The sequence below is a fragment of the Labeo rohita genome, chromosome 4, assembly GCF_022985175.1.
Source record: "Labeo rohita strain BAU-BD-2019 chromosome 4, IGBB_LRoh.1.0, whole genome shotgun sequence".
In the NCBI taxonomy this organism is placed as follows: domain Eukaryota; kingdom Metazoa; phylum Chordata; class Actinopteri; order Cypriniformes; family Cyprinidae; genus Labeo; species Labeo rohita.
Window position 1 is genome coordinate 20,163,815 of NC_066872.1, and position 15,517 is coordinate 20,179,331.

The window sequence follows — 15,517 nt, forward strand, 5'->3', positions numbered from 1 at the left end:
GCGCTGCTTTGTGTACAGCCATAAATAAAAATCGCCTCCTAATGGCAGAGAATGCATTTGTGTTTTCAATAAGCCTGTCTCCAGCAATATGTTTTTGTTGTTCCTCATTCTTATTTCTGTTTTCTGCAGCAATTTTGAGCACTTTTCACATTCTTTATCCTGACTGAAGCACTTTTCTTTCAATCTATAATAATAATCAGCCTATGTTATAGTTTAAAGTTGAAAGCTAAATACAAATAAAAGGTGCACATTAATTTATTTGTGGCTTTTTTCTAAAATTGTTTTATAGGAGGAGGTTTTATAGACTTGGCAAATTCATTTTTTTAGAAGTTTGTACAGACATCTCTTGTGGATTTTCTTGGCAGTTTTTCTATGGCTTTTTTTAATATTGTTCATATCGATATCAGAATATATATAGAATATATCAGAATATATCGTATTGTCGTATTATCCAGTGTCCAGAATTTTGAGATTGCAGCGGATATTAAGGGCAATAATGCAATATGAGCTTACTCAAGCTAAACCATTCAGGGCTTTATAAGTAAGCAAGATTTTAAAAGGTTTATGAGCAGTGCAGTGTTGACAGAACCAGGCTAATATGGTCACACTTCCTAGTTTTAGTAAGGACTCTAAAGAGCTGCTGCATTTTGGACCAGATGAACATTGTTTTTTAACCCTTTGACACTTATGATCACACTGATGTGAGCACTCTAGGCTGGTCCTTGAGGTGTACAATCACACAAGTGTGATTAAAACATGAATTCACGATCAGCTGCTGAATTCAAATCTTGTTTGGTGCTTTGCTCTCTGCCAACAAAACAGACAAACTACTTCTGCTCTCCCAAATAAGTAAGGATCTGCTGCTCTGTGTTTCAAGGAAACCTAGCTGAATGATGCCATTCTGAACAGCGTGATACATCTGCCGGGCTTTAAACTGTTTAGAGCAGATTGTGACACAGAATTAGCAGGAAAATCACGTGGCGGTGGGACATGCTTCTACATCAGTGAAAGGTGGTGTACAGATGTAACAGCATTTAAGAAGATGTGCTGTCACAAAACAAAGCAGACACATGGACTTTTTGGGTTTTGTTTCATGTTCATTTTTTCATGTTCTTTATTTTGGAGTTTAGACTTGGTCCGTATTTAGTCATGTGATTCCCTTGCCCCCTTGTATTCCTGCTATTGCTTCCTTTGCTCATGTGTCATGTTTTTATTAGGTGTGTTTGACTTCATGTATGAGAGTACCCGAGAGCAGTCGTGGGTGGAGTTGAAAACGGAGGCATCAAGTTGGACACTTTCTGCTCTCATTAGGGAAGCTCTCGCGGTGTTTGCATGCTCTGTCACAGATGAAATGAATTAGACGCAATATTTATCAAATACACAGACTTTTCAAAAACATTTTCATAAGCAACAGAAACACGTTTCATATACTGCTTAAATCTCCTTTTTTTTGTCAAAATTAGGTTTTCATTAAGTTATTATTCTATAACATCTTGCCCATAATTTCTGAAAATATCTCAGCGAAATTCACTTGTTTAGTTCAGAAAATAGAGAAAATGAGAAAGTGTCTTTCTCATGTTAAGAACGCGCTGCGGAGGTGCTTTCCCTTAACACCACAAAAACAGTTAACCTATCAAACCCATAAACCACATAATATATTTAGTAAAGGCGTATCAATTCACATTCTCCATCAGTCCTGTGTGAACTACGGCTCGCAAAGTTTTTTATTTATTTTTTTTATATATTGTGAGATGGCGGAGCGCAAGTTACTAAAGAAGAGGAGTCCGATGACAGTCTGTTTTATGCGCTTGCTTTTACTACAAGGTATATATCTAAACATAAAATGGGTGATCAAAAGTTCTGAGACTTTGCACACAATAAACAATGGAAAACAGACGTTGATCTGTTTGTGTAATGATGCAGTATAGCAATCCTAACTTGACAGACAGCTCTCGCTCTCACTTTAAACCCGTTTTTCTCAAAATTCCATTCCTGAAAATCATTGCTATCAGCCAACTTAAGACAGCCATAATTTTGGTTACATTGGATACATGTTTTATAATAAATCTGACTCAATATAACATTGCGACTACAGTAAAAACACTTTTACTGTTCTAAAAACACAGATTTGTCAGCATTATCGGACTTGAGGATGTTAGAATAAACCCGAAACACACGTGATCGTTGTCATGCAGTGAATCTGGCCAAGTTGGCTAGGTCAGCTGGCTGCTCTCGAATTACTATCACAGTACTTTGATGCCACACGTGACAATCACGAGGCATCTGCGCTGCCTCAGGTCGGACAAAATTTTTAACTGGCATGCACTGCTTCAAGTCAGAATTTGATCGAGCTGCGCAACGCTGCATTAAGTCAAACACAGCTAACAGTTCATTGTCTTGTCATGTGGTTCTCTGTTCTTTTTGCCTATTGGTTGCTTTAGTCATGTGTCTTGTTCCCCATTGGTTGGTTAGTGTCATGTGACTTGTATTGTTTGATATACATAGCCCTCATGTTGCCATTGTCTCTTGTATTGAATTGTATACCTGCTGTTGGTGAGTTGTGTTTCTGACCATGGTCAAGTCTGTTCATGCCAAGTCTGTTCATGCAATGCCAAGTCAAGTTTGTTTCAAGTCGAGTCAAGGCTTTGTTTGTTGTATTTTGGATTACACTCTGCTTAAGTAAACTGCACTTCATCACTGGCTTCATCATCACAACTTGCCATGCAGTGGCCTGCTCATTATAGAATACACGACTGTTACCATGAATCAAGCTGTTGCCTTGTTACGTTTGTGCCAGGGGAATCGTTTCATTGAAACATATGTAGAGGACTTTTGTGGACTATGCTACAAAGTGGATTTTAATGAGATGGCACTTAAGGACATTTTTCAAGTGGGTTTAAATGAATCCATTCCTTCTGGATTGCCAATAGGTAAGATCCATCTTTTCTGGCTGAGTACATTGACTATGCTTTATTGTTAAGTGGTTCTTCTTTTACTGTGGCTTTTACAGATGAGGAACCTTGCAATCCAACAGTGTCTGCTAAGCCAATGCCTGCTCAGGTCATGTCTGTCAAGCCTGAACCTGCTTTTGTCATGCCTGTCAAGCCAGGGTCTGCTGCTCCAGGGCCTGCTCACATCATGTCTGCTACTCCAGAGCCTGCTCACATCATCTCTGTTAGTCCAAAGTTTGCTCATGCCATGCATGTCAATCCTGACGGCAATTTCGCACTGCACGCATAAGCAGAGCATATTTTGTTTGGCCCCGTGTTCTAGCACAAATAAATGAATAGAACAAAGATGCAAAAATAAACAATGTTTAAGTTTTTTTTTCAAGTTTGTAGGCGTCCAGGTACAGAAAACGAAAAATCAAATGTAGTATAACATTACATAGTCTTCACTGTATAAATTAAATATAAATTAATTATTGTTAAAAGTATAAAGTAATTCAGTAAAAAACAGTAAGTGATTTCTCTCATTTAACCCATCCAAGTGCGCGCACACAGTAGTAGTGAGTAGTGAACAAACATGCGCACACACACCTGGAGCAGTGGGCAGCCATATTGCTGTGGCAGCCGTGGTATTGAGGGAGGAGAAAGTGCTGGTAATTCACTCCCCCCACCTACAATTCCTGCCGTACTCTAGACTCGAACCCGCAACCTTTGGGTTTTACGTCTATCCATTAGGCCATGACTGCTCCTATATGCTTTAAATAGATTTATGCATAGATATGTGCTTATTGTTCTCAAATAATAACTGAAGAACCTCTGGACTTTAAAGGAGCTATTGTTTCATAATCACAGTGTTTTACTGTTGACATACTTTTCTGATCTATTGATAGAAGTCAATTCTAGAATAGGTGTGATGAACTGGTGAAAATAAAGAGTATTTATGTTTATTTGGGAATATAAGTCTCCATGTATCTATAGCACCATATATTTTGGTAAATTAATGTAATTCTTTAGCTTATTTTGGCAAGGGAATTGGACTACTTGAACTATCAAAGGATGTGTTGTGTAAAAAAATTTAAATCCTTTCTCATTATTACCTATGTGTGTCTAAATTGGGTAGGCTGTTCAAAACTAATTACATAAATTGCAGATTGTCCACATTAGCTGCATGTACACTTGCTAGAACTACTGGTGCATTGTAAATCTTTACTGCTACAATAACATATTGTCCTTTTAGTGTCTGATATAAACTTACTAGAAATAATGCTTTCCTCAGCACCCTCACGCCCCACTGGAACATCCACTGTAGCGGGCATTGTGGCCGGCTCATGCACCTGGTCGGACTCAATAGGCTCAGGCTTCGTAGCGATCTCAGCAATGTCACTCCCACTGGTGATGGCTCTGTCGCTTTTGGCTCTGGCTCTCTGTCCACGGTGGGCTCGGGCACTGGCTCCGCAAGTTGGGGTGTGGTTTGGCTGGGCTCTGGGTGGGCCTGTGGGCTGGTTCTGGATTGGGGCCAGACACTCTCCAGACACTAGAGGATCCCTTCCCTCCAACTCAGTCCTGTGGTGTCTGGGAGGTCCACAGGACGGTTGTAATTGGCCCCAATCCAGAACAGAGAGTTGATGGTGGCGTCGTCCAGCCCTGACCTCATTGCCAGTCCGCAGAACACCCAAGCATACTCCACGAATGGGAGATCTCTGCGGGCTAGGGCGGAGAAGTGAGCGGCAACTTCCATATATTTAGGTCGGTTCTTCTGTCACACTGTGTGTAGAAGGAGACGTAGGAAAGAAATATAACAAAAAAAGTCTTTAATAACATCAACAAATGGTAACTCCAGACAGGAACAGCAGGGAAACACACACCAACATTATTATGGATGTAGTTTTTACATTTATATTTATTCATTTAGCAGTCATGCCTCAATTCAAAACTAAAATGTGATACAGTTCGCACTTCAGTGCATGTAGGAAGGTAGCAATACAAATAGCAAAAGCTTCTTTTTAGTCGACGGCTATTATTCTAATTACAAATAAGTGCAATCAAAACTACAATTCAGAATGAAAGAACAACAATAGAAATAGGTAGAAAACAAAAAAATCTTTCCTAACAGCAAGTAACAATTTAAATAACAGATCACCCATATTCTTTTATATGGGCGTTTTAACACATTCCCCAAATTTTTCAAATGCTCCTCTGTCTTTTCCAGTTATCAAAATATCATTAAGATAGCACACGCAACCCTCTAACCCTTGCAATACCATGTCCATGGTATGCTGAAAAATTGATGACGCACTAGCAACCCCATATGGTAACTGATTGTACACATACAATCCGCACTGCGTATTCACGGTGAGGAAAGACTTACTTTCATCATCCATTTTGATTTGTGTATATGCTTGCATCAAATCCAATATTGTGAAATGATTTCCCCAGCTAGAGTAGAAAACAAATCCTGTGTTTTTGGTATGGGGTACTGATCAATATCAAGCCACGGATTGATCGCCACTTTGTAATCACCGCATATACAAATCGAGCCGCCCTGTTTCGGAATACAGACAAGAGGCACGGCCCATTCGCTGTGTAACACCGGAGAAATGACTCCTTTTTGCTCAAATTCAATCAATTTTTTTGACAGCCTCCCGTAGTACATACAGTACCGGCCTCGCTTTGCTAAACTTAGGTTTTGCCTCAGGCAACACTCGCAATTTCGCAGTTAGCTATCCCTTTTGCACACCCTAATTCTAAACTGAAGACAGTCTTGCGCTCCTCACAAATTTTCTCAACCGGATTGGCTATGTGATTCACTCGAGACCAATCCAAATTTAGCACTCGGACCCAATCACGGCCCATAAGAGCAGGCCCTTTTCCACAAGACTCTAGCAAAGTTAGCTTTATGTCTCGGTCTCTGCTCTGAACTCTGACATTCACTTTTCAATGTTGTGAATCAGGGGTCATTTTCATTTAGAGAAATGTATCAAGTCTGCACAGATGAGCTCTTCCGATCTGCAAAAGGACTTTCACAAAAAGCCACCATATAAATGAATATGTAATACATATCTAATTAAACAACAAAATTCTTAAGTTGTGTTGCTAATTCATTTTTTATTCCCCAATCTCCCACATACCAAAACAGTATTATTATCAGTATTATGATAATACTAATACAAAAACTAATACAAAAACTATTATTATTATTATTATTAAAACATAGTTTAACTGTTATTTAAACATGTTTTAGTTAATACAAAGGAACAAATCATAAAAAGTGATCCATTTCTTAATTCATGGACATAATTTTCGCATGCCATGGGCTCTGTATACGGGAAAAGAAGTGTAAAAAAATAACAGATAACGAATAAGTAGTCTATGTGTGACCTGCTGAAATGTATCAGTGAATTATAAAATGTAAATTTCAAGCCTTTAATTTGTGACATTAATGTGACAATAGTGCCAAAATATGTTACAACTAGGCATAGCCTAACAATAAGCCTCATAACAATACAACAATTTTTGATGTATAATTCAAGATTCACATTTCAAATGCTTTATTTGCCTATTGTTGTAATATTACCACTCATTTATTTCATTATTTTTATCTTTACTTAAAAGTAAAAATTACACAATTACAGCTTTATTGAGCAACAGTGTCAACTGTCCCTTTGCGCCACCTGGTGGTGATTTCGCAAACGAGTTTCACATGTGACTGGGTTTTGTTTAATGCCGTGACAGAGAATATTTCTTTATGTTCCTGATGGTTAATTTGGGCCTCCTGTGGATTTCAGCTTTTTGGTCAGTTTTGGCACAGTTCTGATCACACAAGCAATTGTTTGGAGTCCGGTCATTTTTTACCAAGAACACCACAATTTTGCAATTTTGTAAAAAGTAAAAGCATTTAAAAGCAACCTTCCTGACTAAACATTCAAGCACATTAGTGTGAGAAACCATACAAATTTTTATAATTTTTTTTATCTCATATTGTGAAAATTATTCATAATTTTTTTTTTTTTCACTCAAAAAACGAGGTACCTTGTCTCAGAAAAATGAGGCCTACGATTAATCGGATGCAAATAGAAACACAAAACCAGTCCTAAATGAAAGAAAACAAGCTGACAAAAAGAATGAATCCAATCTTTAGTGATAATATAGTATATTTACAGATTTATAAGCAATTGTTTGGAGTATATATTTCCACAGTGCCTTTTAATGAGACCAAATGAAACTGCAGAAGATAAAATACAGACTACACAGGTCACTGTGTGATAGTGACATTGATTCCCAAACTAATGTCATGTGGGCTGTTGCTGTGTTTGTTTGTAGATTGTCTGGCTGTATGGTGACAGAGGATGGCTGTCGTTATATATCTACAGCTCTGAGTTTAAACACCTCACATTTGATAGAGCTGGATTTGAGCTACAATCACCCAGGAGAATCAGGAGTCAAGCTACTCTACGATACACTAAACCATCCAAACTGCTCACTGGACAAACTCAAGTATGTCACACTGCTGTGTGTATAATAATTTCTATGGCCAATATTTGTTTCTATCTATATTTTTGGTCTTTGTTTATTGTTCAAGTTGTTATTATCATCATTATTAATAATAATAATAATTTTACCCCATTATTATTAGTATGGATCATGGAGGAGAATTCAGGATTACCGCAGGACTACATAAATGTAAGTTCACACATACACATATGTCCACACATGCACACACAATCCTATATATCTATCTTTGCGAGGGACATTCATTGACACAATGCAATCTCTAGCCTCACCCAATCCCTTTCCCTTAACCTAACCATTACCCAATTACAACCTGATGCTTAAAACCAAGTCTTAGCCCTCAAACAGGCCTTTTAAGGGGTTTCAGAAAGTGAGGACCAGCCAAAACGTTCTCACTTTACTCTCTTTGTCCTCACTCTGATAGTCTAAGGGTGTTTTGGTCCTTTTCAGGGGTCTGAGCATGGTTTGCATGATTTTTGGCCCATGTGTTGTTGTATTTGGTGAATCGCCCCTGACCCTGAACTACATAAACCACATTTCAACTATCACAAAAAGCCAACTCCATGATTAAGGAAATAGGGTGCGCGGTCAATTGTCCAATAGTCTTTGGCGATGTCCTAACAAGATCAGTCAGGTTCAGTCAACTTAGAGCTTGATAGAAGTCTCTTTCAGGTTCAGATAATAGGTTATAAAAAATAAGTCTTATTTTAATAGAGGTTTAAATGAATCACCATTTGAAATGGTTTCGGTTTAATAAAACAATATCCCATAAGCAATAAATAACCCATTTATTCAACACTGACACGCAAGTTTTATTAATTAGTAGCTTCCATACTGAATCGCTACATTAAATTTCTCAGCAGCTAGAGGGTAAAATTGATGTTTTGAATTAACAAAACTCACAGCTTCACTTTTGCAGAACGAGACGCAATTCACACAGGCAAGCTTCATCTCTCTCTCTCTAATTAATTCAAATCAGTGCAATAATTCATTCATTCAAATACATGTGATCTTACAGCACTACCTGACTTCATCTCTGTGTCTGTTTTGAAGCGAGCAGAATGTTATCTCCACTGCACGTTGGGTGGTTCTTTGCCTCCATCGTGAATTAAATCATTTAATGCACAATTAGTCGTGGATTACATATACAAGCTGAACTGCTCCTACAGCATTTGTCAGACTCAAATAAACTAGTTGTGAAAACACCCTAAAACTCAAACCGGTCCTCACAAAGATAGCTGCACAAGTGTATGCACACACACAAACACACATCTTGATTGTATGTTTATGATTGCTGTTGTTATAAATGTCTCTTCTTGTGATCAGATGCACTTGATCTTACACTGGATCCAAACACAGCAAATACTCGTCTCATTCTCTCCGAGGAGAACAGAAAGGTGACACGAGTGGTAGAGGAACAGTCATATGCTGATCATCCAGACAGATTTGATGTGCGTCTTCAGGTTCTGTGTAGAGAGAGTCTGTCTGGGCGCTGTTACTGGGAGGCTGAATGGAGTGGATATGCTGGAATATCAATGACATACAAGGGAATCAGCAGAAAAGGTTGGACTCGTGACTGTGAGTTTGGATATGATACAAATTCCTGGAGTCTAATCTGCTCTGATGACACATTCATTGCTTTTCATAGTTACAAGTTAAATGTCATACGAGTCCCTTCAGAGTCTTCTAATAGAATAGGAGTGTATGTGGACATGTCGGATGGCACTCTGTCCTTTTACAGTGTCTCTGACACACACATACTCACACACTTGCACACATTCAACAAAACATTCACAGAGTCTCTTTATGCTGGATTTGGGTTTGGGTTTCATCATTTGAACTCCTCAGTGTCTCTATATCAGACTGAAAAGTCTGTCAACTACAGAGACAGAAACCTCTCACAGACACCTGAATAAAAATACTCTCAGCTTTAATAAATGCATATACACTAAAGTATGTGTACAGTCCTGTTGACCTTCACACAAAAAGAGATTTCTATCAAAGTACTTTTTAACCCTTCAACGCGTATAATCACATCGGCGTGAACACAGGAAATGCAGTTTTCCTAATCGTTTACATATTTATCACAATTGTTTAAGACCAATAATAAAAGGGAACGTATACAAAGAGGATGAACAAATATTCCAAAAAGAATTAATATAATAATAAAATATAAATAAAAATAAAAATGGGGTGAGGGAGGGAATAAAGACAGAGGTGTAAGTCTATAAGGAGGAAGGGGTATAATGAGAGAGAAGATGAAGAGTATAATAGGTAGAAGAGATGAGTAGAGAGGAGGGCACTGGTGTAGTGGAAAATGCAAGAGGAGAAACTGTGAGATAACATAGACAGAGAGGAAGTGGACAGCAGGGGTGGAATGAGAGGTATGTCAGTACACTTATGAAGTGTTATACTATGATTGTTGATAGTACAAATGTTTAGTTCTCCTGGGACAACTTCTGTTATTTACTGTAAATGTCCAAACATTTTTCAAAATTTAGGCTTAAGATTATTCAGGTTATGAAGATTATTTTGAATGGAACAGCAGTATTGTTGACATGGTGCTCCAGAACAACACCAGCCACAAAGGAAGAGATGTTGAAACAGGAGCTTGTCAAGCATGGATTCAGCCTTTTTACATTTTTTCCCCTATGGTGCAAGCACAACAAATATGTAGTGCAGTGAACATTTTGTAATTGTCCTAAACATTTTCATACATTTTCATTAATTTCATACAAATTACAAATCATGAAAAAAAAAATTTCAATTTTAAATTGTTTCAGTGTTTTCACAATAGTTAATACACCCTTACAATACTTTAAAATATCTGAAAAAAGTTTTACACAAATCACAAACATTTAAGTACCATTTGTCCAAACACAACAAACAAAACTCTGTAATTTGTCATTCTATCAAATGAATATAGTATCATTTATAATTGGCTCTAAACTAATAACTACTCGGTTGATCATACGCTCAACACAGGAAATTAATTTTTTTTCTTGTTTACAGATTTATTAGAAAGGGGCGTAATGAGAGAAGAAGAAGAGTGTAACAGGTACGAAGAGATTAGCAGAGGAGGATGTGAGAAAACAGGAGAGGAGAAGGAAAGGGAGAGGATCATAGTAGAGAGGAGGGCATCGGTGTAGTGGAAAGAGCAAGAGGAGAAACTGTAAGAAGACATGGACAGAGAGGAAATGGACAACAGGGTGAAAGGAGAGGAGAGGAGATGGATTCAACCTTCTTACATTTTTTCTCCTATGATGCAAATATGTAGTGCAGATAAAATGCAATGAAATTCTCTTCCAGATGTAAATGAAAGGCAAGATTAATAATTCAAGGGTTATTCATGTGTGTGTATATATAACCCTGAATTACTGATACATCTTATATTGATATAGATGTAATAATTATTATTAATATGTGTGAAGAGTTCAGATGCAAAAGCCTCTAAGTACCATCTGAAATGATCTTCTAAAATGAGCATTTTTCTCAGGCTCTCATGTGTAAGTTCAGTAATTTCACTTTAATGGCAATGAATAGGTTCTTTTCATTGCCATTAAAGTGAAATAACGGGACATAAATTTAAAGAAAAATGCCTTTTTATAAAGAAAAATTCAGATAGAACTTATAGGCTTTTGCATATGAGGCAATTATCAGAGGCAAGACAAAAGGCAGAGTGATAAGGCAGGCAAGAGATCGGGGCAGGCAGCAAGCAGAGTAAGCAATAGTCCATAACAGAGCAGAGGGTCAAAAGGCAGGCAGAGTACAATCTAACAACAAAAGAAACAGTCCAGGTCAAACACGGTAATCCAACAGAATAAGTAACAACTCTCAGAAATGTAAACCAGGGCAAAACGAGACTTCACAAGGAGTGGGTGTGAGATGAGGGCTTAAGTAGTCTGGGTAATGAGCCACACCTGGACTCGTGATCAGTGCCAGGTACGAGGTGATGGGAAATGGAGTTTGGAGAAGAAGAGTCAATACTCAGGTGATGGTGACCTCTGGTGACGATCAGGGGGAACCACAGAGGCCGGATTCATTACACTGTGCTAATTGTTTTGAGAACAAGTACATTGCATTGGAGAAAAGAGTCAAATCGATTGAGAAAAACCATAAAAGCAAGATTAATAATTCAGAATATAATGTACTGTAAAAGATTGGGCCCGTATTTGTAAGAATTGACTGAAGTGGAAAAAAATTCTTGGCACAAAGCTACGCTTAAAAGTTAGTTATCAAGCATGTCAGCCATAATTGAAGCAAAGTGTAGGACTAAAACTTAACTGTTAGTCTTAGAGGTGATTCACAACACTTTGCTGTGCCACAAACAGGATTTTGGATGACGAAATACACATGGACCAATCACTGAATAGATTTCCTTATTTAAGAATATTCTCAGATAAATTCACAACGAATGGTTTCCTCATAGGAGTTTACATTCAACACACATTTGACAATAAAGAATTTTCAAGAGAATACATTATGGCAAGGAAGAGTCATCACAACCTTCAATTTAGGGTTGGGCCGACAGATGATAGTATCAGCGATATTCGAGATATTGCCTTGTTGCTGATGCCTTTGATGACTGCAAGAAGATTGTCATTATTATCCATCAAAAATATAGGCGCCTATCTTTACTGATGCAGTGCAGGGAGTCGCTTCAGAAACTTGCCGTGGCACTGCTGGTGAGTAACCGCAATCAGCTTCAGTGGCCATGTCAGAGCCGTAATGCGCCGTAGACGTGTGTATGGAACAAAAATAATGCCAAAAGTATTTGAAATAAAACTTGTTGAATTACACAACTGGGAAAAAAATGCATTGCAATTAACAGTGCTTACATTTTAATGCATTGTATTTTCAGGGGTTGCATTTTTGTGCGCTGCATTTTAACATGGTTGTATATTTAAGTAGTGAATATTTCAATCGGAAACATTTCACCAACTTTTTCATTGTTAGAAATTCAATAATTAATATTCACCTCACAAAGTCCATTTCCAAAATATTCAGTTTGTTTAATAATTCCAACAATAACGTTCGTCAGACAATTTTTGGTTAATTTTATTTCACTTTACAAATTCGTTTCCGAAAATTCAGTGGTTCAAATTCGACAGCTCTTAGCAGCGCACATCCGGGAACTGCAGGAAAAGCAGTAGAGTACCGGTAGAAGATCACCATCTGCTGTTAGACGTCCTCACCAGCAGGTGGTGCTAGTGGCTGTAAACGGCTTCATCAGCAGGCCTGTGCAAAGCGATATGTGGCCAAGATGGACCAAGCGGTGAGTATTAAATACCAATTAAGACATAAAACCGAACTTTACTTCTTCAATTGCCTATAGTAATATGTCATTTCTTTTTACCTCGTGTAAACATGATCTTCTTTCACTGTAATGTTAAAGGTGATATAACGCAATAAATGTAACACATCACATCCAGTTTTCCTGTAGTTGGCAGTTATGTTACGTTTTAGAGAAACCAACGTAATTCACAGAGAACGACTTGTATATATATATATATTTTTTTCCCAGAAAACAAAACAATAGACTACTTGTTGCTTGTCTACTAAAAACTTCTCGATTTAAGAATCTTATGCTACAGTATTTGGACTGGAAACACAACAAAACATTTTTGTAGTGCACATTTTTGTTGCAAATAAAAGGCAATAGCAAAGACAAGTCGTTCTCTGCGAATTACGTTGGTTTCTCTAAAACGTAACATAACTGCCAACTACAGGAAAACTGGATGTGATGTGTTACATTTATTGCGTTATATCACCTTTAACGTTACAGTGAAAGAAGATCATGTTTACACGAGGTAAAAAGAAATGACATATTACTATAGGCAATTGAAGAAGTAAAGTTCGGTTTTATGTCTTAATTGGTATTTAATACTCACCGCTTGGTCCATCTTGGCCACATATCGCTTTGCACAGGCCTGCTGATGAAGCCGTTTACAGCCACTAGCACCACCTGCTGGTGAGGACGTCTAACAGCAGATGGTGATCTTCTACCGGTACTCTACTGCTTTTCCTGCAGTTCCCGGATGTGCGCTGCTAAGAGCTGTCGAATTTGAACCACTGAATTTTCGGAAACGAATTTGTAAAGTGAAATCAAATTAACCAAAAATTGTCTGACGAACGTTATTGTTGGAATTATTAAACAAACTGAATATTTTGGAAATGGACTTTGTGAGGTGAATATTAATTATTGAATTTTTAACAATGAAAAAGTTGGTGAAATATTTCCGATTGAAATATTCACTACTTAAATATACAACCATGTTAAAATGCAGCGCACAAAAATGCAACCCCTGAAAATACAATGCATTAAAATGTAAGCACTGTTAATTGCAATGCATTTTTTCCCCAGTTGTGTAATTCAACAAGCTTTTTATTTCAAATACTTTTGGCATTATTTTTGTTCCATACGTGTGCAGTGTAAAAAAGGGGTAAGAGCATAGGCGCCAATCCAGTGGGTGCTCAGGGGCTCAAGGGTCTCTGGGCTTGCTCTCCCAGAGTAATCATGGCTCTGTGCTCCCTCAGGTATTACAGGTATTACAACTCACGCTAGACTGAAGTTGGTTATGTTCGTTGGTAATGTAAATGTTCTTTGCTCATTTGGAATTACTGAGGAAATGGAACCATTTGATTAACTGCTCATCGTCAAACATTGCAAAAACATTCCTCCTCTCCTGAAAGATTTGTGCACGTCTCTGTCTCCTCATGTGTGCCATCACAAGTCCCTACTGGCAACTCCTAAACACTTGAGAGACCTCTCAAGCTGTCTTAAATAACTGTGAGAGTAAGAGCGATTCTTAGCTTTAAGGAATTTGATAACTTGCTTTTATACTTAAGTTTGAAAGTAGGAGTACATTTCATGAATTCTCAGCACTTAAGACTAAAATAGCACTTTGAGAAGCTTGATAAATATGGGCCCAGGTCACTACCTGTATATGTTAAAAGAAACAAGAAATAACAAAGCGACAAAAGCTGCAAATTGTTTTAAAGCCTTTAATCTATAGTTTAAATAATTTGTAACTATTTGTACTTGTTATAGACATGATTTTCTTATTGCTTTACCTTTTTTTTTTAATTGTCTTTGTGTATTATATTTTTATGTAATTTATGTATTTGCCCTTGTATGTTCATTGTTCTAAAGATTGCAATAATAAAAAAAAAACTATGAAATAAATAAATAAAGGACTATTATTTTGTTGAATGAAACAGAGCAACAGCTGATGATGTCACTGAGACAGCCCACATATGGAAAACAAATTCTGAAGTCGTTTATCCGTTTTTCTCTCATTTCTTCTTATTTCATTTCAAATCGAAAAACAAACAATTAAAACATACTGTGCAAGAGAGTTTGATGGCGCTTGTGTGAATGAGTTTAATAGTACATGTATGAATGAGTTTGTATGGGAGAGAGTTTAATAGTTTTAGTGTGTGAGAGATGTTAAAATTCTCCACGTATAATAATTTCTAAACTAAATAACGGCGATTGGCCAATCAGAGCTCGGTATTAACGAGCTGCGTGTTTGCTCAGGCATGCTGTCATTTTTCGCGCAAAATATTTCAAGCGCTTCTGACGTTCTTTAAAGAGAAGACAACATAATTAGTTAGTTAGTTAGAAGCTTTACTAATCCCTGTAAGAGGAAACTCATTTGCCACCATATACACTATTATACAATACAAACAATAAATTATAACACAATATATAACAACAATGAACACAATGCCAATATTCATACATGTATTATAATTACACCACTTTGTTAAAATACCGGACAGCAGTTGGAATAAAAAACCTTCTAAATCTTTCTGATGAACACAGAGGCATTACTAATCTCCCACTAAATAAACTCTTGAGTCCACTAAAAATACCATTTAGAGGATGTCCTTTATAGTATAGAATAATTTTCAATTTTGCCCTTGTTCTCTTTTCCACAATAACCTTAAGGGAATCAGGAATAAAACCAATAACTGAGCCGGCCTTTCTGATCATTTTATTTATCCTATTTTTATCATCCACAGTGATACTACTTCCCCAACAGAGCACTGCATAA

The 15,517-nt window shown here is 37.3% G+C and overlaps 1 protein-coding gene across 8 annotated transcripts in view; it reads left to right on the top strand.

Moving 5' to 3' along the window:
• The window catches only part of LOC127164154 (NACHT, LRR and PYD domains-containing protein 3), a 40,829-nt gene extending 29,753 nt beyond the window's left edge, over positions 1 to 11,076 (top strand). For 5 of the 8 annotated variants that reach the window (XM_051107898.1, XM_051107899.1, XM_051107901.1 and 2 more), the window contains 3 exons: positions 7,269 to 7,442; positions 7,582 to 7,628; positions 8,784 to 10,600. In XM_051107898.1, the coding sequence (XP_050963855.1) occupies positions 7,269 to 7,442; positions 7,582 to 7,628; positions 8,784 to 9,373 (811 nt within the window). In that variant the 3' untranslated portion in view covers positions 9,374 to 10,600. Of the gene's footprint in view, positions 1 to 3,010; positions 3,307 to 7,268; positions 7,443 to 7,581; positions 7,629 to 8,783 lie in introns of those variants that run through there. The other 3 variants (XM_051107902.1, XM_051107903.1, XM_051107905.1) reach the window with 3 other exon arrangements.
• Positions 11,077 to 15,517: the final 4,441 nt, after the last annotated feature.